The sequence below is a fragment of the Schistocerca piceifrons genome, chromosome 3, assembly GCF_021461385.2.
Source record: "Schistocerca piceifrons isolate TAMUIC-IGC-003096 chromosome 3, iqSchPice1.1, whole genome shotgun sequence".
Classification (NCBI taxonomy): Eukaryota; Metazoa; Arthropoda; class Insecta; order Orthoptera; family Acrididae; genus Schistocerca; species Schistocerca piceifrons.
Genome location: NC_060140.1, coordinates 216,370,729 through 216,397,375, shown reverse-complemented (window position 1 = coordinate 216,397,375; position 26,647 = coordinate 216,370,729). Strand labels below are relative to the sequence as shown.

The 26,647-nt window shown below is 38.9% G+C and overlaps 1 protein-coding gene across 3 annotated transcripts in view; it reads left to right on the top strand.

Annotated features, from left to right (window-relative positions):
* The window catches only part of LOC124789279 (retinol dehydrogenase 14), a 111,699-nt gene that overhangs the window by 81,404 nt on the left and 3,648 nt on the right, over positions 1–26,647 (top strand). For all 3 annotated transcript variants that reach the window (XM_047256583.1, XM_047256582.1, XM_047256584.1), the window contains exons 3-7: positions 417–509; positions 2,526–2,765; positions 9,199–9,381; positions 12,189–12,298; positions 23,500–23,589. In XM_047256583.1, the coding sequence (XP_047112539.1) occupies positions 417–509; positions 2,526–2,765; positions 9,199–9,381; positions 12,189–12,298; positions 23,500–23,589 (716 nt within the window). The remainder of the gene's footprint in view (positions 1–416; positions 510–2,525; positions 2,766–9,198; positions 9,382–12,188; positions 12,299–23,499; positions 23,590–26,647) is intronic.

Genomic DNA, 26,647 nt, shown 5'->3' with positions numbered 1-26,647 from the left:
TTATCATCAAAGATGTTGGTACATGTTTAGATCTGCCTATCAAAATATGTATCTAAATCATTGGATAATATCGTCTATAAGTGGAGCAATTCATAAAGTGAGGGAAAGGCAGTCACTCTGTTAACTATAGTGGGACATTGTGTGGAGTACAGAAACACATAACAGGAACACACACACACACACACACACACACACACACACACACACACACACACACACACTGGATGCAGGGGTGGAATTGTGAACATTACAGTTATTGACAATGCAAAATAGACGGCTTCCACTGATGGTCCTGTTCTTTCTTGTTCAAGTCCATTGGTTCTAACTGTTCAGATGGGTTTACGTTGTAACCATTATGCCACATTAACTAGTTTGATCACTGAAATAACTGTAACTCATCTTTGTTTTTCCTGCAGGTATTGGCAAAGAGACAGCATTTGAATTGGCAAGAAGAGGGGCAAGAGTAATTATGGCATGTCGCTCTATTGATGTTGCAAAGAAAATCCGTGGTAAGTTGTAGCTGTAATTATGTCACTGTTAGACATACAAAATAACTGCACATTATGCAAAACTTAAACAGCTGTTTGGGCAAATTAATTCTAATTTATGATAAACGTAACCATATTTCTTTTTTTTTTTTTTTTTTGGTAAGCCAGAGAATTAAAAATGGGAGGGGGAGGGTGATAATGTACACATCACCTTCTTTCTTACAGCCCAAAATCAAGAAGGCTCTTCAATAATATGAAATTAACAAAGCGGAACATTAGTACGCAGATGTAACTATTGTAAACTATTTTGCATATTGTGCTAAGCATTAACAGACTGATGACAGGCAACTTTGACACTTCTATGGGCCAGCAGCTGATAATAGAACATGACTTAAAACACTAACTTCAGTGTCAATATAACAGATAGATGATGCTCTCTGTATTCTTGGATAATTTGTGCAAAAGTCTTGCCCCCATGCAAATGGTTTAAAATAAAATTTTGTGTGTGTATAATTTATACTCATCTTCCAAAATAATTTTATTTGGTTCCTTGATATTACGTCAGGTGTTGCAGTTGGTGCCACAAGTTAAATACGTGTGCCTTCTCTTTTGCCAGTGCACCTGCAGTCTTTTCCCCTTCTCTCTTTCTCCCCTCTCCCTTTTCTGCCACCATCTCCCTTTGCACCTAGGAGCCCTATCTTGTCCCCACCACTTCTCTGCTTGCTCTCAGCAGAACATCTTTCTGTACCCCCACCTTGCTATGAGTCTCCCTTCCTGCCCTATGCTGGCTCCTTACCTGCATCACCCACTTAGATTACTGCTCATGTCACACACAGTTGCAGTTCACAGTTGAAGTCAGCGGCACATGTGTGCATGTTGTTGTGCTTTTGTGTGTGTGTGTGTGTGTGTGTGTGTGTGTGTGTGTGTGTGTGTGTGTGTGTGTGTGTGTGTTTAAATGACGTAATAAATTATATGATTGAGACATTGCTGGCCACTACTTACCTACATGGGAGGTGGAATGCCTGTGCTATCAATAGGTTGAAGATTAAAAAGGGAGTAGGACATCCTTTTGTAAGGGTGAGGCAGCAGGAAAAAAGAATATCACTGCATTCCTGATATCTACCCACAACTGCTTCAGTTGTTAAAGCTCTTTCAAATGCTACAGTGACTGGTTATTCCACAGTCAGCCGGCATTACACGAAACAATAAAACTAATTAAAGGAAATTCCATGTTGATGGTAGGCAATGAAAACCCCGTAACTCCACCTGTCTCTGAAAGCCTCATCATTCCTGTAACCAGTGACTTCATTATCAAAGAAATTTGAAAGTGCATGGATTTCTCTAATCTGTAAATAACTGGGAATCTGCTATATAATTACACATGTAGCAACATTATCTGTATCTCTTGATATATATTTTAAGAAACTGCCTTTGCTTCTCGTATAAAATTTAACAACATGGGGTTATAAGGTTTTCATTGCCTGCCATCAATATTTTAAATATCCCAAAGACACCTTGCTTAACAAAACATCACAGTTGTAATTTATTAACCACTCCTAATTGTAATTAATGTCAAGAAAGAGCCAAATTATTGCTGAAAAATTTGTGGTGTTAAGTTATAAATTTTGAGAATATTTTTTTCACCACTCTGGCCTTTGGGGACATCATGTTTCAAAAATTGTACAAAGCTAGTAGCTCATTTTTATTTGCAGTGACAATGTTCTCGTAAGTGTTCAAAACTCGGCATAAGAAACTTTCTATCATTGACTGTGACCAACATTGAAAGTCATTTCTTGTCATTCAGGAACTATACAGTCATGTTAAGATAGTAGCACACAAAAATGGAAATTAAAAAAGAGATCTGTTGTCTAAAATAATAACAAACCAGCATGTTAGGTGTGAAATTAGTGATAACAGCAATTGAAACAAAATCCTAATTGTTTTTTTGGATTAAATTTTGTTGCTTTACTGTCTGAATGATACATGTTTGACATATGCTGTATTTTTGTTTGCCATAAACCATGTTTTCTTATGCAGATGAAATAGTAGCAGCAACTGGCAATGAATCGGTATTTGTGCAGCCTCTTGATCTTAGCAGCCTGGAGTCTGTTCGAAAGTTTGCTACTGCTATTAAGTCTTCAGAGAAACGTCTTGATGTGCTGATACACAATGCAGGTTGTGCACATGCATTTGGACCCAAAGCCACAGAGGATGGACTGGAACTTACTATGGCCACCAATCACTATGGACCGTTTCTACTGACACACTTGCTGATTGGTATTTTTTCTTATTCATTGGTTACTTTTAATTATATTTAAAAGTTTTAACAAAATTGTTAAATATGAGAACTAATGAACCTTTCTTATTCACTTTGCATCAACAGTAGACAGTATGTGCTAGTTGGTTGTGCTTAACCAAGTAATGGTCTGTTCAACAGTTAGTCACAGGAGAAGTGTAGTAGTAGTAGTAGTAGTTGTTGTTGTTGTTGTTGTTGTTGTTGTTGGCGGCAGTGGCGGCCATAATAACTTTGCAGTCTTGCACAGTTAGTTTTGAACATTTACAAAAGTATCACGCTATGCATAGAATGAATATGTACAAGTAGCACATTAGATACTATTATATAAATATTTATCACCATTAGTATACTGAGGTATGCAAAACTTGAACTATTCATAACACAGCTCAGAAATCTCTGAGTGACTACAAACATTTTTCAATTAATAAGTTTCAATTTGCCTATAAAAATATTTCCATGGAGTTGCATTATATTATTTGGCAACATAGTACAAAATTTTCTGCCAGCATCAAGTGGACTATGATCTGTAGTTCTGATAGTTTATCAGATGTTTCAACTGTAGATAGTGATACAGTATGACATTCGTTATAATTCAACAAGAACTTCATTATTGTCCTTATTCAGTCTAAGTTCGTTCATTGTTAGATATTCTAGATCAGTTTAGAGTTCTCTTTGTTTTGTATTGCTGGCTAATAATTAGGGCCCCGGCCAATGAATGATGTCTCACAATTATAGTTCATTAGTTTTGAGCTTTGCACTTGTGTTAAGTCATTAATACAGAAAAGAAACAAAAATGAACTGAGAATACTTCCTTGGGGAACTCCATAGTTGACAATTTTGTATGCTGATTTTACTCCTAGGATTTTTTACTTTCATACTTATAACACAGTTTAGTGCACTGTCTTATATGTCGGAGATATGAACATATATAAACTTTAGTGCTATTATTCTTATATCATAAATTTCTAATTTGGATAATAGTACCTCATGAGTCACAGAATCAAATGCCTTAGGCAAATCTAGAAAAGCCCCAGTGACTTTGTTTCTGCTGTGGCCACCCGCTTCGGACATTGTAGCACCTACTGCATCGGCATCCCACTTCACGTCCAACCTACACAGGATGCCTGCATCACAGTGCGTGTATTCACCAGGAAAACCTACATCATCTGTGTTGTCAACACAAATATTTACTGGAGGCCACAAAACAACACCAGGTCTCCACCAACGGCCGCCAGGGACCGCTACCCATTCATGGAGTGTGCAGAGTAGCTTCACCAGAGGTTGCAGCTAGCCCAGAAACCACTTTGATACACTAGGCATGTCATCAAAAATAGTTCCAGCATATACAATCTGCAAAATGGGCTTTGTAGGCGGCACACTGCTGGCAAAGGGCAGTTTGACACACCGCTTGGAAGTATACAGTGCTGCCATCATGGCAACCATAGCCAGACGTCTCTTGTAGCTGGCTGATCTCTTGCAGGTGGACTTGGTATAGTTGACAAACATCTTGACATTGTATAATTGTTTGATTGTGGTCTCTCCCTGTGGAGAGTGGGTCTTTTCTATTATTATTTGTTATTTTATATTTGCAATGATCCTCAGTTGGAATAGTCTGTTGTTCTTTTGGAGATTGTATTATTGAATCATTTTGGTGAGTCCTATTGTTTTCAGATTTGTTTTTTCCCCATTTCCATTCTGCTAGTGCAGATACTTCAGTTTCCTTTATCCAGTGTGTTTAGCTGTTTGTGGAAAAAAAAGTTGCTGTTGTTGTGGAACCCATGCTACAAGTTGTTTAATAGGTTGTATATACAAAAGAAAGATTCTGTTTGGTGTAGAATTACCCTTTCAAGTTACTTGCCAAGTGTTGAAATAAATGAAATTAGCCTGTAATTATTTTACACCAATTGTATCTCAGCAATTTTTTAATAGCTTACAAAAGGTCCCCTGGCTAATTGAACTGCTTATTAAATGTGATATTGATTTTCATTAATTCAGTTTTGCATACCTTAATTAATGCAGATGATATATCATCCCCGCCACTGTATGTTTTTATTTTGAGTTTTGAGATTATTTTCATTATCACATATTCTGTTGTGCCCCTTAGGAAATATGACTTACTCATTTTAATGGAGTTTATTTGTTGTGTTTGTTCCATTTATTCTTTGTATGCATTACTAAAATGTTTTCTGAATGCCTCACATACTGTTTTAGACTCACCCGCTAACATTCCATTTTCTTCTGTTGTTATATTACTGCATCTTGGATTCCTTTATTTGTGCATTCTTTTTTTAGTATATTCCATGCTGTTTTACTAACATTACTAGATTCGCTTAACTATTCAGCGTAATAGTGTGTTTTTAGAATCTCCAGGGATTCTTCGTACGTTTTTCTGGTGTTTTAAAATTTTGCTAGGAAGTATTGTAATTTTGTATCTCTGAATAGCACACATAGGTCTTTAGTCTTTTCCTTTAATTTGTGGCTTTCTGGAGGAATTTTAAGATATTTCATGTACTCTGATTTCTTTAGTTTATTTTGGTTAAGTATCTCATAGAAATGGTCCATTTTTCATTGATATCATCTCATCTGTATATGTTCTGCCAGTCTGTGTGTGTGAGGTCCTCATTTATAAGTGATTAAGTAATTTTGTGATCTGTCTTAATCTGTGTGGCTAGAGTTGTATGGTCCAGAGGCACTTTTCAATACTTCATACTAGTAATTCCTTCATATTTGGATTTGTAACAACATGACCAATGCAAGATTATGAATCAGATGTTGTTCTGGTTGGTACTAAATTTATACGGATATTGATGTAGCAATGTAACAATTCAGATTACCTAAGATAATTTACATTCTTTGTTAGTCAGTTTTTACATCTCTTATTGTTAGTTTATCCAGAAATTCATCTAGATACATACAGTTTCTGGGTCTTCAAACTCTGTGCCATTGCCTTTTAAATTCCTACCCTCTCTGAACAATTTCATAGATTGAGAGCATGTGGCACTTTTGATAGTTAATTGCCTGTTGGCTGAGGACATTATACTTTTTGGCCAACCTGATACGTACATTCCACATCAGATTTTGTCCTGTCTCAATTTTCATTTAATCTGTTGCAAGGAAAATACAATATCAAACTGAAAAAATGCACATTGTCATAGCACAGGTTCTCTGTTATTATGCTAAAGGTAGGAAGGAGACCATAGCAAGTCTAATACCGAGTGTTCTCTAAATCAATGTCTTGTTGTGCACTGTGCAGTTTGAGCCACAACATTATGAGACTGATATTGTAGCACTGCAGAATACATACATCACCCATGAAGTAACAGTATCTACTCTGTTTGTATGCATTGCAGCAAATTTAAAAGATGAGTAAGAGGGGTCAGTAGCTGATCTTGTGTGGGGTACTAAAGAGGTTCCCAGAATACCACTGCCCTGGATGGAGTGTGCAAAGTATGCATGTATGCATTTTTCTCAATATGGGCATGTTGCATGATTTAGAGTTCGGTATTGTATTTGGCATCGCCCAGGAAAGTTTCATGCCTGCAGTGAATTGCCTTACTACAGCTGCTCTGCTCTCTCTCTCTCTCTCTCTCTCTCTCTCTCTCTCTCTCTCTCTCTCTGTCTCTCTTTCCGTGCTTTAGATAAATGCCACCAGAAGCTGTCGTTTTGATCAAAAACTCTGTACAAAGATGGTGATGCTGGAAAAATTTGAGTGTGAAAGTTATTTTCTTGTTTAAAAAGTGGGGACATGTTAATTGATGACAAATCTCATTCTGAACGTCTGCTGCCCAAACATACAAAAATGTGAAGAAAATTTGTGAATTTGCACCTGAAAACTGACAATGAAATATTGAACACATGGCATAGTTGAATGAATAATCTTGGACCTCGGTTCAGTAAACTTTAGCCGAAGACTTAAGAATTACAGTGGGTACTGCCAAATCTGTGGTATGAATACTGACTGATCAGTAAAAAGATCAGAGAATGGAAGCATGCTTTGCTCTGGAAAAAAAAAGCCCCAAGCTGAACCAGGATGTTTTCTTAGTTGTTTCTGGTGGGGAGTCATGGTACCACATAGGATCAAGAAAATGCAAGGAAGGAGATATCAGCCATCACTACAAATGGGCACGAAAATGTTTCCAACAATGGATTCACAGATTGGACAAACATATGGTGTGTAATGGAAAATATCTTGGAGGCAATAAGATTGTTTAAAAGTATTGAAAAACATAGCTTTTAAAAGAATCCTTTCCTTCTACCTCCCTCGACTTTATTCTTGTCCAATATAATCCTTAAGTTTCATACTGGCCACTGGCCAGAGGACAGACACGTGATGTGCCATCAAAAAGTAAAGTTTTTCTTAAAGAATCTTTATTTATTCATCAATGCCATCTCCTTCTGAATAATCCTCCTTGTATATAATTCAGCTGTACTGTTGCTTGTTCAAATCTTGGAAGCACTTCTGGAACTCAGTTTTTGTTGTGGTGCTCAGCTCCTCCAGCAATTCTGTTATCATCTCATCACTGGTGACAAAATGACGTCCTTTTGTGGTTCTCTTCAGCCTCAGGAATAGAAAGAAGCCAAAGGGGGCCATGTCTGGTGAATACGGTGGCTGAGGCATCATAACAGTTTTGTGTTTTGCCAAAAAATCATGAACGAGCATTGAGGTGTGAGCAAGAGCATTATCCTGATGCGATTTCCATGAGTGATTTGGCCTCAATTGTAGTTGTTTTCTTCAGAGTGCTTCACGCAGATGGTGCATAACTTCCAGGCAGTATTCATTATTGACCATAAGGCAGGAACTCACAATTCACTATCTCATTGTAATCGAAGAAACAGTTAAAAGAACCTTCACACATTATTAAACTTGCCAAATTTTTTTCGGTCTTGGCTCTTTAGGCAGTTTCCATTGGGATGATTGGGCCTTGTTTTTGATGTCATACCCCTGTGCCCTTGTTTTGTTACCTGTTATAATCTTCTGTAGAAGTTCTGGGTTGTTGTCGATTTCATTCAGCTATTCCTGAGCGACGTGTACATGATGTCGTTATTGATTAAGTTCAATAATTTCAGAATAAACTTTGGTTCTACACATATCATTCCTAAAACGTTGCTTAGCATGTGGCACAGGATGTGCTGATATCATTAGCAACATCTATGATGGGGATTCGGCGATTTTCTAGTACTGTTTTCCTTACTACTTCCACATTGTCATAAGTAATTGATGTGCTAGGGCATCCAGGGTTGCCATATCTTCAACATCTTATCAACACTCCTTGATGTTTGTACCACTCATAAACTCTTGTCTTACACATAGCAGATTCACCAAAGGTCACAGTCAACATTTGAAATGCTGTGCTACACTTTATTCAGCTTTTCAAGCAAAATTTGATAGAAATTATTTGAGCCATCTTTTTCGAAAGTAAAAATTCGACGAGCCCTCAAAAACACATAGAAGCTTTCCATCTGTCAACAATAAACCAAACATTCAAAACAGCTGAAAACACACATACATCAGAAACATGTGTACCGTCAAGATAAGAAAAATTAAAAATTGTATCAATAAAGCTTGCGAAATTCTAAAATTCCTGTTACTTTTTCATCACACCTCATATAAATACCAGTTTGGGCTATGCAAAGCAACTGCATGGGGATTTCTAAGAGAAAACTACAGAAGAGCTCTTCCATACTAAGGACATGTACACTGAAAAATCAGCCAGTACAACTGAAGAGAGACTGTACATGAAGAACTCATGTTCAGTGGTGGTAATCTCTTGACACTGAAAAAAACTTAAGTAATAAGACAGTATTGCATCAGTTGATGTTCTGTTTCTGTAGTTGTACTCTTCAGATACCAACAGAACCAGCCATTGTACCTTCTAATTATCTGACCGTAAAGCACCACTCCAATGCTTCTGAGTCGTGAAATACCAGTCTTCCTAGTTCTGTGTTCCTATTACCTGTCATTATTGTCTACCTCTTCACCTACTGGTAGTGCTACTAAGATACAAAGCAATGATCTGAATCCCGGTCTTGCTCACATAAGCCATCCCTCCCACAATTCAGCCACCAGATATAATTATTCTACTGGAAACAAATGTGAAACTTTGTTTGTCAGTGTTCGGTTTCATTCTATGACAGATATTTCACCATGGATCAGGATTTTTAATTGAGGTCATCAAAACTTTATCACTAGATTGTGAGTGTGTTCTTCCCCCCCTCCCAAAAAAAAAAAAAAAAAAAAAAAAAAAAAAAAGCTGAAATTGTCTTAAATAACCCTTTATTTTATATTTTAATGCCAATCTCTAATTTTTCTTGCTTTTACATGTACATTTGAAATAAAAATGGTATGTGGTAAGAAAAAGCTGTAAGAAGAAAATTGTAAAACAGGTATGCTAAACAGTAAATTCTATATTCCAGATCTCCTGAAGCAGTCAGTGCCCAGCCGAATTGTTGTTGTGGCCTCAGAACTCTATAGATTTGCCAAGGTTGATCTACAAAATGTAAATCCACTGAAGACTTTCCCTGGCTACCTTTACTATGTGTCTAAATATGCCAACATCATGTTCACATTAGAACTTGCCCGGAGACTGGAAGGAACAGGTAAGTGGAGCCACAGATAAATTGGAAAAAAATAATGTTGCTCTCAGCAAATGTGTTTATGGGAGCATAAAAAGGGGCTGTAATTATTGTCCAAATTCATCAGAATTGCAAAACTTAATCATAGAAACTGCCTTTCTGAGGGTTTGCAGAAAATTTCTCCCCCTTGACACAAAGATTTGCAAAAATTGAAAGGCTATATGTGATAATGAACAGATTAGGAACATGGCAATACACAAATAATTGGGATTATAGAAATGAATACAATCTCCGTGAGAATTCAGTATTATGTGAAGCCTTCCATGTGGTGCAATATAACAGCCTCTAAACACAGTGTAACATGAAATTGATGTATGCTAGTGAATTACTCAACCTGCAATGTGTATGAAAGTCCACAAAGTCTGAAACATGGCTGTTGGAAGACTATGATCAGTGAATTGAACAAATTACTGACTGTGTGACCAGGGTAGCAGTAGTAGTCACAGTTCTTTGAAAAAGTATTGCAGATACCCTGCTACATTTGGCTGGCTGTTGTCTATAATGTAGCATGTAAAACAGTGTCAGTACATGAGAGACTTAAGCTGGCTGATAAGTTTGGAGTTCATATTGAACACACATTTTATCCTACTGTCCCAAAACACCATGTTTATCGTAGCTGTCAGTCAGTATTGCAGACTGCCAGACTGTAATCACTTGGTAGTTTATGAGTACAGTCATCGTTGTAGGCAATTTTTAAATGGACATCACCTGAAAATCCTACATTTTGCCTCACCATGTGTCGCCATAGTTATATGCATTTGTTGTGTCTGGCTACTGAAAACTGATGCAGTGGCGCGAATACCACTACTCCACCCTATGTCGGATGGTGCTGAACTGTTGAGACAGTTGGACATCTGGTGCAGTGCTCTGGCTTCGAGCCAACACTTTGGTTGGAGTTGTGTGGTCCATTGTGGCCATGTGAACAGAATCGCAGTCAGCACATGCTGTATTCACATCGCATGGACCTTTATCCTTGCTGCAGTAAATGTACATAATTATGACATGCTGAAAAGTAATGCCTCAGAATTTTTAATGTGAAAATCTTTAAATCTTTTTGAAATAAAACAAACATTATTAACATTCTACATCTGCATTCTTCACGTCTACGTATCTATTTCTCAACGTAGTCACCCTGATGATGAACACATTTCTCCCAGCAAGAGACCAGTTTGTTGATACTGTCACTGTTAGATTTGACTTTGTTGATGGAGCTGCAACCTCACATCAGCTTGCACCGCTTCATCACCATCAAAGTGAAGTCCTCAAAGACGTTCTTTCTGTGTTGAAAACAGATGAAAATCAGCTGAGGTCAAGTTCGGACTAATGGAGGATGATCAATAACAGTTTGCCCCAAGAGCCAGAGTGCTGCAGGTGTCGTAGGGCTCGTGTGGTCTGGCAATGTCACTCTGAAGGAGAGGGTGCTCGATGTGTGTACAGACTCTTCGAATTCAAAAGTTGATTACAACATTACGTATTGCCATGTTACATGGTAAAATTTGTAGCCCCGTAGCAGCAGAAGGCTGCAAATAGGTAGATGTGAAGAATAAAGATGTAGAACATTTATAATGTTTGTTTTTTGTTTCAAAAGCTTTAAGAGTTTTTGCATAAAGAAATTAGAGGCCTTGCTTTTCAATACACCAACATAATTGGGTTTATTACAGCCTGCATCTTTACTTTTTCCATCCCCATTGTAAAAGTTAAATTTTCAAAATGGTCAAGTGTTACGCTCTTATGAAAAAGATATTTGTAGTAACACACTGGCTTCCATTGAACTGAGATATTATAACAGTGTTTCAGTATCTATCTACCAGCACACAGCACTTACGAGTTGTGTATGATGCAAGGTGACAGTTATTGAACTATATATAAAAAGCGCAAATATGTTACAAACTACAGCATGCACACACTTTTTTCAACAAGTAAATGTCACTACAGATATTTGGATATAGGTTATGACATGTTCAATATTCCTGCCATCATTGGCGATGATGTGGCACAGATGAAATTGGTGATGATGTGGCACAGATGAGTAGCGATTTTGCAAGACCCACTGAAGTGTCAGAACATTGATGCTGTCGATGACCTCTTGAATGGCTGTTTTGAGCTGAGCAGTGGTTTTGGGGTTATTGCTGTACACCTTGTCTTTAATATAGCCCCACAAGAAGTAGTCTCATATGTTCAGTTCCTGAGAATATGGCGTACAGTCGAGGCACATGTCAATGGCCTGTAGATACTCCAGAGCCAGAATGGGGTCCCCAATGTGCTCCTCTGTGACATCACTCTACAGCTTCAATGGGGTCGAGCTAAGTCTTGCATGAACCACATCTTGTTGAAATCACTTTGGATAATGGGTATGAAATTGTCTTCCAAAACATTCACACAAAACCTTCACACACTGTTTGGTAGTCACCGTGCCTTCAAGGAATATTACACAGATTATTCCGTGACTCGACATTGCACGCCACACAGTCACCCGTTGAAGTTGAAAAGGTTTCTTGATTGTGAAATGCAGATTCTCAAATGCTCTGATTTTGCTTATTGACGAATCCATCTGAATGAAAGTGGGCTTTGTTACTAATCAACCATAATGTGCATATTAATTCCCATCATGCCCCCGCAGCCAACCATGCAGTTTGAACGTCCAAATGCAAACCATTCAGAAGTTGTGACAATTTATTTCGTGTAGCTCAATAATTGTAACCCTGTATCTTTGAAACATTACTCTGTGTTTTATGTCAGTTCTTATAATAGGAAATGCAATTCTCTTACAGGAGTCACTGTTAACTGCTTGCATCCAGGCATGATTGACTCGGGAATATTTCGAAATGTGCCTTTCCCACTGAATCTACCCATAAAACTGATTGCAAAACTATATTTCAAGGTAAGATTTGTCATTCACAAATATCTTAAATTCAATTTGTTTAATTCATTATTTGGTGATCCAGAATGAACAACTTAGACACCATTTTGTTGTGTTTTCGAGCAATGTGAAATGATAGAGGAAGACTGATTAGGGTATGAAGGTAGGAACTGAAACAATTTGTAGAATATTGACATCATGTGGAGTGTGAAAGAAACTATTTAAATTGCTCTCTTCTGTTTGTTGTCTGTCCATTACAACTATCCAAATTGATAATTCTGACTGATTAACCACCTTCCTATTTATTTTTGTTCTAATTCTATGTATTCGCATAATGTAGCACCATATAACTTTTATATATACATGAAGGTCAAATCTGCATCAAAAGGAACAAGATTTCAGTCTTTCGAAGCAATGAAAGAAAAGCAGCACATAGCATCAAGGAGCTGAAAAAGGAAGACTTCCAATACTGTTTCCATCAATGGCAAATACACATGGAGCATTGTAGGGATAGAGGAGGAGAGTATATTGAGGGTTACAATAACTAAATATGTACATTTTTTAAATAAAATGCTTCGCAGCAATAGTCCCATTATTTTATAGCCTCATGTAAGAGAAGCTAATTTGCACATCAAAATACACTCCTGGAAATGGAAAAAAAGAACACATTGACACCGGTGTGTCAGACCCACCATACTTGCTCCGGACACTGCGAGAGGGCTGTACAAGCAATGATCACACGCACGGCACAGCGGACACACCAGGAACCGCGGTGTTGGCCGTCGAATGGCGCTAGCTGCGCAGCATTTGTGCACCGCCGCCGTCAGTGTCAGCCAGTTTACCGTGGCATACGGAGCTCCATCGCAGTCTTTAACACTGGTAGCGTGCCGCGACAGCGTGGACGTGAACCGAATGTGAAGTTGACGGACTTTGAGCGAGGGCGTATAGTGGGCATGCGGGAGGCCGGGTGGACGTACCGCCGAATTGCTCAACACGTGGGGCGTGAGGTCTCCACAGTACATCGATGTTGTCGCCAGTGGTCGGCGGAAGGTGCACGTGCCCGTCGACCTGGGACCGGACCGCAGCGACGCACGGATGCACGCCAAGACCGTAGGATCCTACGCAGTGCCGTAGGGGACCGCACCGCCACTTCCCAGCAAATTAGGGACACTGTTGCTCCTGGGGTATCGGCGAGGACCATTCGCAACCGTCTTCATGAAGCTGGGCTACGGTCCCGCACACCGTTAGGCCGTCTTCCGCTCACGCCCCAACATCGTGCAGCCCGCCTCCAGTGGTGTCGCGACAGGCGTGAATGGAGGGACGAATGGAGACGTGTCGTCTTCAGCGATGAGAGTCGCTTCTGCCTTGGTGCCAATGATGGTCGTATGCGTGTTTGGCGCCGTGCAGGTGAGCGCCACAATCAGGACTGCATACGACCAAGGCACACAGGGCCAACACCCGGCATCATGGTGTGGGGAGCGATATCCTACACTGGCCGTACACCACTGGTGATCGTCGAGGGGACACTGAATAGTGCACGGTACATCCAAACCGTCATCGAACCCATCGTTCTACCATTCCTAGACCGGCAAGGGAACTTGCTGTTCCAACAGGACAATGCACGTCCGCATGTATCCCGTGCCACCCAACGTGCTCTAGAAGGTGTAAGTCAGCTACCCTGGCCAGCAAGATCTCCGGATCTGTCCCCCATTGAGCATGTTTGGGACTGGATGAAGCGTTGTCTCACGCGGTCTGCACGTCCAGCACGAACGCTGTCCAACTGAGGCGCCAGGTGGAAATGGCATGGCAAGCCGTTCCACAGGACTACATCCAGCATCTCTACGATCGTCTCCATGGGAGAATAGCAGCCTGCATTGCTGCGAAAGGTGGATATACACTGTACTAGTGCCGACATTGTGCATGCTCTGTTGCCTGTGTCTATGTGCCTGTGGTTCTGTCGGTGTGATCATGTGATGTATCTGACCCCAGGAATGTGTCAATGAAGTTTCCCCTTCCTGGGACAATGAATTCACGGTGTTCTTATTTCAATTTCCAGGAGTGTACAATATCCAGTAGCATGTATAAACACACAGTTCCAGTGTTACACAATATTTCCATTTCCAAATAAATGGAATACAACTGGGAAATGAATACAAACTCGTGAAATATTATTAATATCTAGACAGAAAAAAGATAAGATTGCTACTTACCATGAATATGGCACATTAAGTTACAGAAAGGCACAATTAAGAGACAGAGCTTTCGGCCACAGCCTTCGTCAGAAAAAGAGAAACACACACTGTTCATTCACACAAGCAAGCACATTCACACAAGCAAGCACACCTCACTCACACAAGACCACCAACTCTGGCAGCTCAGGCCAGAGTGATAGTTGCATTCTGGTCCAAGCTGTTGGATTCGGCAGTCGTGTGTGAGCGAGGCATTTGTTGTGTCCATGAATGACGTGTGTTTCTCTTCTGATAAAGGCTTTGTGTAAGTATCTCTTTAGTTGTTCCTTTTGGCAGCGTAACATGTTATCTTTACTGTTTGTAGCAATCTACCTTTTCCTACATTGTTGATATTCCTACCTGGAGTTTCCATTGTTTGACTTCTAGGTGCATAGATGCTCATGTAATTATGTCTGTAGCAAATCTGAAAGATTATAGCAGAGAAAATGTAATTATACGTCCAACAAGGATGATACAAATGAACAATCAGTCATGTGAAATGCAGTTGTTTTCAGGGAAAATGGAAGTATTAGAGTGCGAGAAAAAACTTGTAGCTCCTCAGCCAAAATTCCAGAAACTTGGAGATCACTCGACTTACTCCACATTTACATGTGAAGCAGTAATTACCACTTACTGTGAAAATGGTAAACCAACAGGATAATGAAACTAAAGTTCCAGCAAAATGGATTGTTAATTAACAGAATTAGATGTGGAGTATCAGGGACACAAGTTCACCTTCCAGTTACCATCATGACGCAAATATTACACTTTCTTACAATTCCTAGACAAATTGAGAACTTAAGGACAAATTGGTCAATTGAATATTGCAACACATGCAACAATGTAACAAGAAACATAGACAAAATACAGTTACTTTTGTTGTATCAATGAAAAGTTTAATCTCGGTTTATGTGTGCAGCTTACATTTGTTCAGAGCACAAGATGTCTCATTCAAATGAGGCAACAATCCATCAGATACCAATAGAGTGGATACGAACTCGTAATAAGTAATGGAAGTGGAAAATGTAAATAATGTAAGTAACTGGGACAAATTGACAAAGTAGATTAGTTAAACTATGATACAAGACTTAGGCTGAGAAGCAACCCAGAAAACTGTTGCAGAATAGTTTTTTTAAAATGTAAGACCGGTATAGACTAATTACTAATAAGTGGAAAAAAGGAAAGACAGGATGGATATCTTAAAAAGGAGGCATGCGCTGTGGCACAGGATAGTAAGGGATAAGAAATTAGAAAATTTAATGAAAACTCGTATTCCTACAGGTAATATCAATTTAAACAGCTGAAGCAGCATGCTTACCGGTATGTCGCAAGTGGATTGGACTTTTAACACATTACGACACTGTTCACCGAGTGAGAAATACACAGCCGGCAGAAAGAAAAATGTGCCAGAAAACCAAGGGAGGGGAGCCAAGCATATTCATTAGCTCGTAAGACACGGTGCAAGAAACTCTATCGCTTACACAAGCATTTGTAGTGAGGATCTGATGCATCAGTTAACAACCTGTTAAGATAATATTGCAGAATGAGGACAACACGTGGTCATTACAAACTGAGCCGCACGTTATAGCCTCATGCTAGCTCACTTTAAATACTCCAGTTTTCCAGCTCCTGTCAGTTGGCCATTGGGATTGAGGGCTTCCACAGTAATGGCTCTCAGTTTTGTGTTTATGATACTGTAGTGAATCTGTGTGCTAGATGCTCCAGCACAGTCTATGAATGAGCGGAAGGTGTACTTGTGATGATGGTCTCCACCTGATGAACTTCATGCTGCCTGCCATCTGACTGTCTCCCAACAACACTATATCACAGAATGCTGCCCCCACTGGACCAGAAAGCTAGTTATGAGGCCTCTTGAGGCCCTTGTTCCTATTAAACACCCAGGTGCTGAAATCTACTAGGCTGGTAGGGAAGAAATCAACTGACCACATGACTACTGACACTAGGTACATCGCTGATGGGTCATCGAGGATTGTTGTAGATTTTTGAGTGGGACTAATGACACTTCAGCAGCCAGCGCAAGACCAAACTTTCATGTTGGACATGGCCACCATTTGCCAGACAGCAACACACCGCTGCACAGAGACCATTGACACCATTGTGTGGGCATGCGAATTCTGAGATGACATAAACAGACATCAGCCAGAATAAAACGCGCAGCTGTGTGAAGAATCAGTTGGGGCTAGTATGGGAGAGCAACAAATTGTTAACATAGAAATAAATGATTATTAAAAGTTCAATGTTCTCAAGGTGTATACAGTATGGGACAACCGGGTGATCCAGGAAAAACCTGGGAATTTTTTCACCCGGTAGAAAACTGGGAAAAACCCGGGAATTTTTTAGAAGTCCGGGAAATTATTTTTCTAGTTTTCAGTTAAATTTTTGCACTTGTGACTGTTGAGAAACAATACTCTAACAAAGGATATTATAATATGGCAGAAATGAAACATAAACCAACAGGAAAATTAAAGACACATTTGGAGAAAAGAGAACCACTTGTATGAATATCAAGAGCTCAGATAGAAACCCAGTTCTAAGCAAAGAAGGGAAAGCAGAAAGGTGGAAGGAGTATATAGAGGGTCTATATAAGGGTGATGTTCTTGAGGACAATATTATGGAAATGGAAGAGGATGCAGATGAAGATGAAATGGGAGATATAATGCTGCATGAAGAGTTTGACAGAGCACTGAAAAACCTGAGTCAAAACAAGGCCCCGGGAGTTGACAACATTCCATTAGAACTACTGATGGCCTTGGGAGAGCCAACCCTGACAAAACTCTACCATCTGGTGAGCAAGATGTATGAGACAGGCGAAATACCCTCAGACTTCAAGAAGAATATAATTCCAATCCCAAAGAAAGCAGGTGTTGACAGATGTGAAAATTACCGAACTATCAGTTTAATAAGCCACAGCTGCAAAATACTAACACGAATTCTTTACAGACGAATGGAAAAACTGGTAGAAGCCGACCGTGGTGAAAATCAGTTTGGAGTCCGTAGAAATGTTGGAACACGTGAGGCAATACTGACCCTACTACTTATCTTAGAGAATAGATAAAGGGAAGGCAAGCCTACGTTTCTAGCATTTGTAGACTTAGAGAAAGCTTTTGACAATGTTGACTGGAATACTCTCTTTCAAATCCTAAAGGTGGCAGGGGTAAAATACAGGGAGCGAAAGACTATTTACAATTTGTACAGAAATCAGATGGCAGTTATCAGAGTCGAGGGGCATGAAAGGGAAGCAGTGGTTGGGAAGGGAGTGAGACAGGTTTGTAGCCTCTCCCCGATGTTATTCAATCTGTATATTGAGCAAGCAGTAAAGGAAACAAAAGAAAAATTCAGAGTAGGAATTAAAATCCATGGAGAGGAAATAACAACTTTGAGGTTCGCCAATGACATTGTAATTGTCAGAGACAGCAAAGGACCTGGAAGAGCAGTTTAATGGAATGGACAGTGACTTGGAAGGAGGGTATAAGATGAACATCAACAAAAGCAAAATGAGAATAATAGAATGTAGTCGAATTAAATTGGGTGATGCTGAGGGTATTAGATTAGGAAATGACACTTAAAGTAGTAAAGGAGTTTTGCTATTTGGGGAGCAAAATAACTAATGATGGTCGAAGTAGAGAGGATATAAAATGTAGACTGACAATGGCAAGGAAAGGGTTTCTGAAGAAGAGAAATTTGTTAACGAGTATAGATTTAAGTGTCAGGAAGTCATTTCTAAAAGTATTTGTATGGAGTGTATTTGTATGGAGTGTGTATGGAGTATTTGTGTGGCAGTGAAACATGGACGATAAATAGTTTGGACAAGAAGAGAATAGAAGCTTTTGAAATGTGGTCCTACAGAAGGATGCTGAAGATTAGATGGGTACATCACATAACTAATGAGGAGGTACTGAGTAGAATTGGGGGAGAAGAGAAATTTGTTGCACAACTAGACTAGAAGAAGGGACAATTGGTGGGACATATTCTGAGGCATCAAGGGATCACCATTTTAGCATTGGAAGGCAGTGCAGAGGGTAAAAATCGTAGAGGGAGACCAAGAGATCAATTCACTAAACAGATTCAGAAGGATGTAGGTTGCAGTAGGTACTGGGAGATGAAGAAGCTTGCACAGGATAGAGTAGCATGGAGAGCTGAATCAAACCAGTCTCTGGACTGAAGACCACAACAAAACAAAAAACATGAACGAGAGAGAGAAAAAGAAAATAAAACAAAACTCAAGTTGCAAAAGAAATGCCGCACATACAACAACAAACACAATGCTCATAAAAGCGTCTGCGAACAGCGAAATGTGTCAGAGGCTTTAGGAAAACTGTGCAGTGCTTCATAACAACAAATTGCTTTCGATGTGCGTGACGTCACAACTGTTTACATTAGATTCATTTGAGCAGTTGCGAGCAGACTCATGCATATGCGCAGTTGAGTTGTGCATGTGTAGTACCTTCTCCCACTTCTAGCTACAGAAGTGTGGCTGTTAACTGTATAAGCAGTAGCAGCAAGATGCTACCTGGAAAAATTTTACTGTTGCATGCAAGGTGACGGATTCACTGGGGGGAAACCAGGGTATCTGCCCCAGGCGGCAGTTTCGGGTTGGGGGTGCAAATTCATATTCTTGAGGGAAAAAAAACTGTTTCACAAAGCGCCTATTATCCAGCGCATGTTGGTCTATCGATTATCCATATGATTTTGAAACACATTCCTGCTGGTTTTTGAACATATGCTAAGTTTATTTATGAATGAATTATAAGTTGATTTTTGAATGAGTGCATAGTGTATGTCATGTCTCTGCCATGGAATCCCCATCGCATGTAGAAATAAACATTCCTGCAGACAGAAGGGGATGGGGCTATACGAGCTGAACGGAATAAAGCCATATGGGTGAATGCCAATTGCTGTCTGTCTATGTGGTTGACTGGGTTTGTGAATGATCACCGTTGTTATAATTACCAGCTAAATCCATAGATTCAGACTACCAGAGGGGAAGTAAATGACTGACAGGTAAGAAAGATTACGGATTATCTTCTCAGTGTAACCAAGAAAATGAAATTTAGTTAGAAAACTTCTGACCAGACCACTACACTAGTAACGGCCAGTTGTACAGACCCTGGTAACAGCCGCCTAAGTTCTATTCTGGGAGTAGTGTGGAAAAACACGTTCTACGAACACGTAATAACACCTAACCGAAGAATAAACGTGGGATAACTAAGCCATTGATTGTGGCAGTGTTAGTGAAGTTAACTGGAGAAAAACTTTTGACACTGGCAGGAATAGTTACAGAATTGGTGATGACAAGATTGTTTGTTAGAAAGAGGAAGGAGAAGAAATGGGGACATCACACAAATTATGGAAAAATATGACGATTCCAAATCTATATAAAAATTTCTAACTACTACTTTTTGATCTCATGCTTGAAGCTGGAGTGTATGAATGAAATGTAAAACTATTTCCGAACATAAAGCTTTTTGCTTGTAGTAGGCCTAATAGGCATTTCATATTGGTGCTTCATGAATTATATTCTGTCATGGCACAATTGCTGCACTACTAGACAGGCCTATTTCGTTTTATCTGGCAGACAGTGACAAAACTCATGTAATCAGACGGAGAAACCACACCAGTCTTGGGTACTGTTTGTATTAACATCTTTTTCGGTATTGGACACTGACATTTTGTTTTTTCATGTAGCAAAACGTTTGGTGAAATGTGATGAGATAAGATCCTTTCACAGAAAGGAAAGCACACCATGTAAAGCAGCAGTAACAAGGTTAGACAGAAAAAATGCTAGGATTTAAGGATTGAAGAAATGTGTGCTGTCTTGCTTGTCACTTGTCTTTATTGGTTTCAAGTCACCATTTCCTTTCCTTTGGACCTTTGTTCAACTTCGTGTCGACCCTGTTACTATGGATTTGGTGATGTTAGTGGCAGAGGGTGGCCAGATGCCCTTCTTGTCGCCATCCCGTGTTGTTATGTTTTTGCTTTTGGCACCTTACCTCAAATGCTCAAGGGAGGGGGGGGGGGGGGGGGGGCACAACTATCTAGTATTGCCGTGGTTCGGAAATATCGTGCATCTGGTGCTAATGCGCAGAGCAGTCTGGCTTGTAGGGAGGTGGATAGTCTCCGCGTGATCTGTGTTTACGTTTAGTGAGTTTGCTGTTTCCTCTTCATTTATTGCTCTTACGTCAAATGAAAACAAAATGGATTTCTGTGTCTGGGAGCTATCAAGTGAATTAAAATACATTCACATAATTATGGAAGGATAAAATATGTTGTTAGTTTCAGATTTTATTTCCACCTGTCTGACAGTCAAGCATTAATCGTCTTGCAGAACAATGACGTTATTTTTGTCGGTTTGCTAAAGAAATTTGGCTTTTGATAATATTTTACGCTGAGGCAGTCAATTTATTTGAAACAAAATGTTTTATTCCACACTATTGGCTAGTTTAAACTGCTCATTGCATTTCAAAATTGCATCTTTTCATCTTCTAGCATGTATGGCATTATGCCACAATAAAGAACCAAACATGAGATAATACAGCACTGGTACTCCAAGAAAATTTACATCTGAATCTTGACATAAGAATGTGCACTGGAAGCCGAATTAAATGTTTTACACATACAAACATACAGTCTTCCTGAGTCATCGTAGCTGCGCAAGCTGGGTGACGCCTGCTATCTGGCACTCTCTGGCAGCTGCTGAAACGAACCTGTTTCTAACAGGTTGCGGGGAAATATTTCAGATGGTTGTTTGAAAAGCATTACTTTCAAAGTAAATTTCCTTCTATGCAAGCTGAACTATGTGCGAGAATGTACGATTAATTTCTTAAATCACAAAGTGTTTGACTCTCATTCAAAAATCAACTGTTTGTGGACGAACTTTTAGGAAAATTTTGAGCCCAGAAGATCAGACATTTATGTCGTTATTAAAAATTTTACTGGCACATTTGTGTGATGTATCTTAATGTGTAACATGCACAAAAAGATCAACATTATATGTGAAAGCTTAGCTTCTCATGCAGCTTATTAAACTTGGAGAAGACAATATTACATGTGAAAGCTTTGCTTTACGTGTAGCAACAATATGTATATTAATTTGAACCATTAACTTTTCCAATTTGTATATACATGCTATTTAACAGTGATATTGTTATTGGCTGACTACATCACGTGTTCTACGCTGTGAATATCCATTGTAATCTGCTGGCGAGATAACATGACACGAGCTATGACTGGCTTACTTAAGTGCATCACAATCTTGATTTCAATGCTTCGGAAAGTAACATGCAGTGTTTGGTGGAATTGAAATTTATACTTTCTAATAAACAGGACATAAAATCCTATCTGAGGCTTACGATCATTTTTATGTTAATAATTGGCAACCAATGCTGTACAATCACAATAAAGTCATGAGATGTTCAATTGACTCTTTTATTAGAACATGTTACGTGTTTCGGGATTACACCTATCTTCAGACATCACAAACTCCAACTCCTTCCTAACCAACCAGGCGTACAGCCTTGGCAACTCAGTGTCAAATAACATATGACTCCGGCACAAGCAGTCTTGAAGTACATGCTCTGTGTGTTAACGGATGTAGACCTTAGTGCCAGTTGCTTTTTGCACCATCGGTTCTACATGACTCTCTCCCAAGTAAAGCAAACAAGCTCATCATTCATATTCTCAATCATACTACTGCAAACACTGTACACAAAGAAGCTTTATAATCTGTATCATATCTTCTTAATCTGTACTAATAATAAAACTGTTGTGTCCATCTATTTGAACATGCTTCCCCAAAACTACTGGAAGAATTTTAAAGAGATTTTCACAGGTAACTTAAGCACAACTTGAGACACCGTATAGGCTTTATTTCATGACAATCAGATCACAGAAAAAAAATTGTAATTGAAAGTTTTTTCGATATTAATATTATAAATGCGAAAGTAACTCTTGGTTGTTAAATGTTCAGCACTAACATGCTGAACTGATTTCTATGAAATTTGGTAAGGAGATAGCTCGATACCTTAGGAAGAGCATACGCTACTTTAGAAACTTTACATTATGCTTATTAGTTGGAAGAATATTTGATATCTAAGGAAAAACATCTACCTTTTGGAAAAGGTATTTATTCTTGACCTTTGAACTTGTTCATATTGGTGAAAATGGTTGTATTGATATGTGCTATGATCCGAAGTAATGAATACAAACCTTATACAATCTTCATTGTGTTTAATCCATACTTCCACACTCTTTGCTGCATAATGTACACATTGTGTAATGTGTAACTGCTTCAGTAGCATGCTTAGATGCACACTTCTGGTCATGCCCCTATGTATGCACTGCTCAGCAGCAGTGCTGCACATGGCAATGCATTGTGCTTTGAGGCAGCTCGGGAGAGGGAGAACAGGGAGCACATCCATGAGCTGTGCTTACACACACAGGCAGACGCATAAGAGGAATTGACCTTAATGCATGTAAAGTAGCTTATTTGCTCACCATCACTCATTGTAGCAACACTATAGATGTGTGAGTGCAGCTGCGAGTAACGAAGTACTTACATAATTATATGCCATCTCCAGATGCTATAACCATACAAATGAAGACTATTTAATAACAGTTTACAAATGGGAGTTACATAGTTAATTGTGTACATATTTAAGAGTAAATTCAAAAGGTTGGTAACATGAATCTGTAACCATAGCCAGTAATTTAAATTATGGTGTCCCATAAATAATAGTAATTAATTTTTGTATTAGTTCTTTAAAAATAACAGGATGATAATGGCTTCATTTTATGGGGAGACTCCTGAAAATGACGTATGTTTTCAACACTGATCAACACTTTCTAAATACTAAATCATGAACTCATCTGCAAAACATTAGAATTTGTTTTTTGTGTCATAGACATTTTATATCTGCATTACATTAATTACTAAGTAATTGTAACTTGTTCATAGAACATTAATTTTATTTCCAGACTCCGGAACAAGGGGCACAAACAACTCTTCATCTAGCTATATCAGAAGAAGTAGAAGGTGTGTCTGGAAAGTACTACATGGATTGCATGGTAAGTTCCAGAAAATCTTGAATATCATCTTGTAATGTTTATATTTGGCTGTTCACAACGGTGTTTGTCAACTGAGCTGGAATTGAAAAATCCTGTACAATACATTGGATTTTTTGAAATCTTGTTAATGTATATTGCACATTTCTATGCGATATCATATTTGCTAATGATATAAAATTACAGCTTACGGCAGTACTCTCTAAAATAACACAGTGTCACCAATCCTGTAGTAATATAGAGAAGCTCTCAGGACCTTTACTTTGTCTCCTTTCTCTTACTGAAAGAATATTGGAAAATAGAATGATGGAAAATTTTGGAAAGTCACTTAGAACACCACAAGAAAATGTGTATAAAATGTTAACGCAGAAGATGGAGTACCAGAAGAGTCTAAATCACATACTTTAGCCACTGGTTCGCTTATAGCCCCACAGGAATAAGTATGTAGTTTGTCTTGTTAGTTTGTTTTACTGCAAGTGTTCATAGTAGGCGCCAATTCTTCGTATGTAAAGTTATACGCTTCTGTGCAGAACTTTTAATATTTTTAATTCTGATATGTGGCTGCTAATGACTACTGAAGGAAATTCTGACTTTGAAATGAACAGTCCTTAAATATGAATGTACAAGATGCTTCTCAATTAATATTAGTCTTCAAGGAGTTGTTGAGGAGAATTGAGGAAGTTTTTATAAGGAACTTATGTCCACAAATGTGCCAATTAGATGTACAACAAGATTGAAGACTGCATCACTTTCAAACCTCCCACTTCACTGTGTCTGTTGTGTGCATATTGTGAAGTCTGATCTGTGCGCTCTACGGGAGCCCATGGCATGGGCAATATTTCTAGCACTTCTATGTGACAGACATACTTTTCAAAGTCAAAAGTGCAGCACATTCTTGCAGCACCACATTCAACCCTCCTATTTGGAAGTGTACCAATTTCTCTCAGCCACTGTTGTAGTCAGATGAATATGTTATGTAACAATTACAGTATGGGCCAGTGATGACACACACTTCCAGTTTGTGCGCATACTGTGAAGTGGGAGATTGGAAAGTGATCTGGTCTTCAAACTTACTATATATCCAAACTTTTTATTTCTGAACATGGGTTCCTTATCAAAACTTTATGTACTAATTACCCTCTACAACTCCTAGAAACCTGCAGTAGAAATTGTGAAACACACTGCAAAGCATGCTCAACTTAATTGAGTAATAACCTGTTGTTACATCAACTATTATTATTATTATTATTATTATTATTATATATTTATTTATTCATTTATTTAGTTATATTTTTATTATTTTATTTACTCATCCAAGGATCATATTACAATAATACAGGATTTGTTATCATAATGTAATGAAAATGAGTCGCTCCAGTATACATACATACAGAATATTCAGGGTGTTCAACTATTGTAGGTATGAACAGAAGGGGTGAATAGAGGACAATTAAACGAGCAGATAATTCTTACAAATATAGCTCCAGACCCCCCATGAACCATGGACCTTGCCGTTGGTGGGGAGGCTTGCGTGCCTCAACGATACAGATAGCCCTACCGTAGGTGCAACCACAATGGAGGGGTATCTGTTGAGAGGCTAGACAAACATGGTTCCTGAAGAGGGGCAGCATCCTTTTCAGTAGTTGCAGGGGCAACATTCTGGATGATTGACTGATCTGGCCTTGTAACATTAACCAAAATGGCCTTGCAGTTCTGGTACTGCGAAAGGCGGAAAGCAAGGGGAAACTACAGCCGTAATTTTTCCCGAGGGCATGCAGCTTTACTGTATGATTAAATGATGATGGCGTCCTCTTGGGTAAAATATTCAGGAGGTAAAATAGTCCCCCATTCGGATCTCCGGGCGGGGACTACTCACGAGGACGTCGTTATCAGAAGAAAGAAAACTGGCGTTCTACGGATCGGAGCGTGGAATGTCAGATCCCTTAATCGGGCAGGTAGATTAGAAAATTTGAAAAGGGAAATGGATAGGTTAAAGTTAGATATAGTGTGAATTAGTGAAGTCCGGTGGCAGGAGGAACAAGACTTTTGGTCAGGTGAATACAGGGTTATAAATACAAAATCAAACAGGGGTAATGCAGGAGTAGGTTTAATAATGAATAAAAAAAAATAGGAGTGTGGCTAAGCTACTACAAACAGCATAGTGAACACATTATTGTGGCCAAGATAGACACGAAGCCCACGCCTACTATGGTAGTGCAAGTTTATATGCCAACTAGCTCTGCAGATGACGAAGAAATTGATGAAATGTATGATGAGATAAAAGAAATTATTCAGATAGTGAAGGGAGACGAAAATTTAATAGTCATGGGTGACTAGAATTCAAGAGTAGGAAAAGGGAGAGAAGGAAACATAGTAGGTGAATATGGATTGGGGCTAAGAAATGAGAGGATGCCGCCTGGTAGAATTTTGCGAAGAGCATAACTTAATCATAGCTAACACTTGGTTTAAGAATCATGAAAGAAGGTTGTATACATGGAAGAACCCTGGAGATACTGAAATGTATCAGATAGATTATATAATGGTAAGACAGAGGTTTAGGAACCAGGTTTTAAATTGTAAGACATTTCCAGAGGCAGATGTGGACTCTGACCACAATCTATTGGTTATGAACTGTAGATTAAAACTGAAGAAACAGCAAAAAGGTGGGAATTTAAGGAGGTGGGACCTGGATAAACTGAAAGAACCAGAGGTTGTAGAGAGTTTCAGGGAGAGCGTAAGGGAACAATTGACAGGAATTGGGGAAAGAAATACAGTAGAAGAAGAATGGGTAGCTTTGAGGGATGAAATAGTGAAGGCAGCAGAGGATCAAATAGGTAAAAAGACGAGGGCTAGTAGAAACCCTTTGGTAACAGAAGAAATATCGAATTTAATTGGTGAAAGGAGAAAATATAACAATGCAGTAAATGAAGCAGGCAAAAAGGAATACAAATGTCTCAAAAGTGAGATTGACAGAAAGTGCAAAATGGCTAAGCAGGGATGGCTAGAGGACAAATGTAAGGATGTAGAGACTTATCTCACTAGGGGTAAAATGCTGCCTACA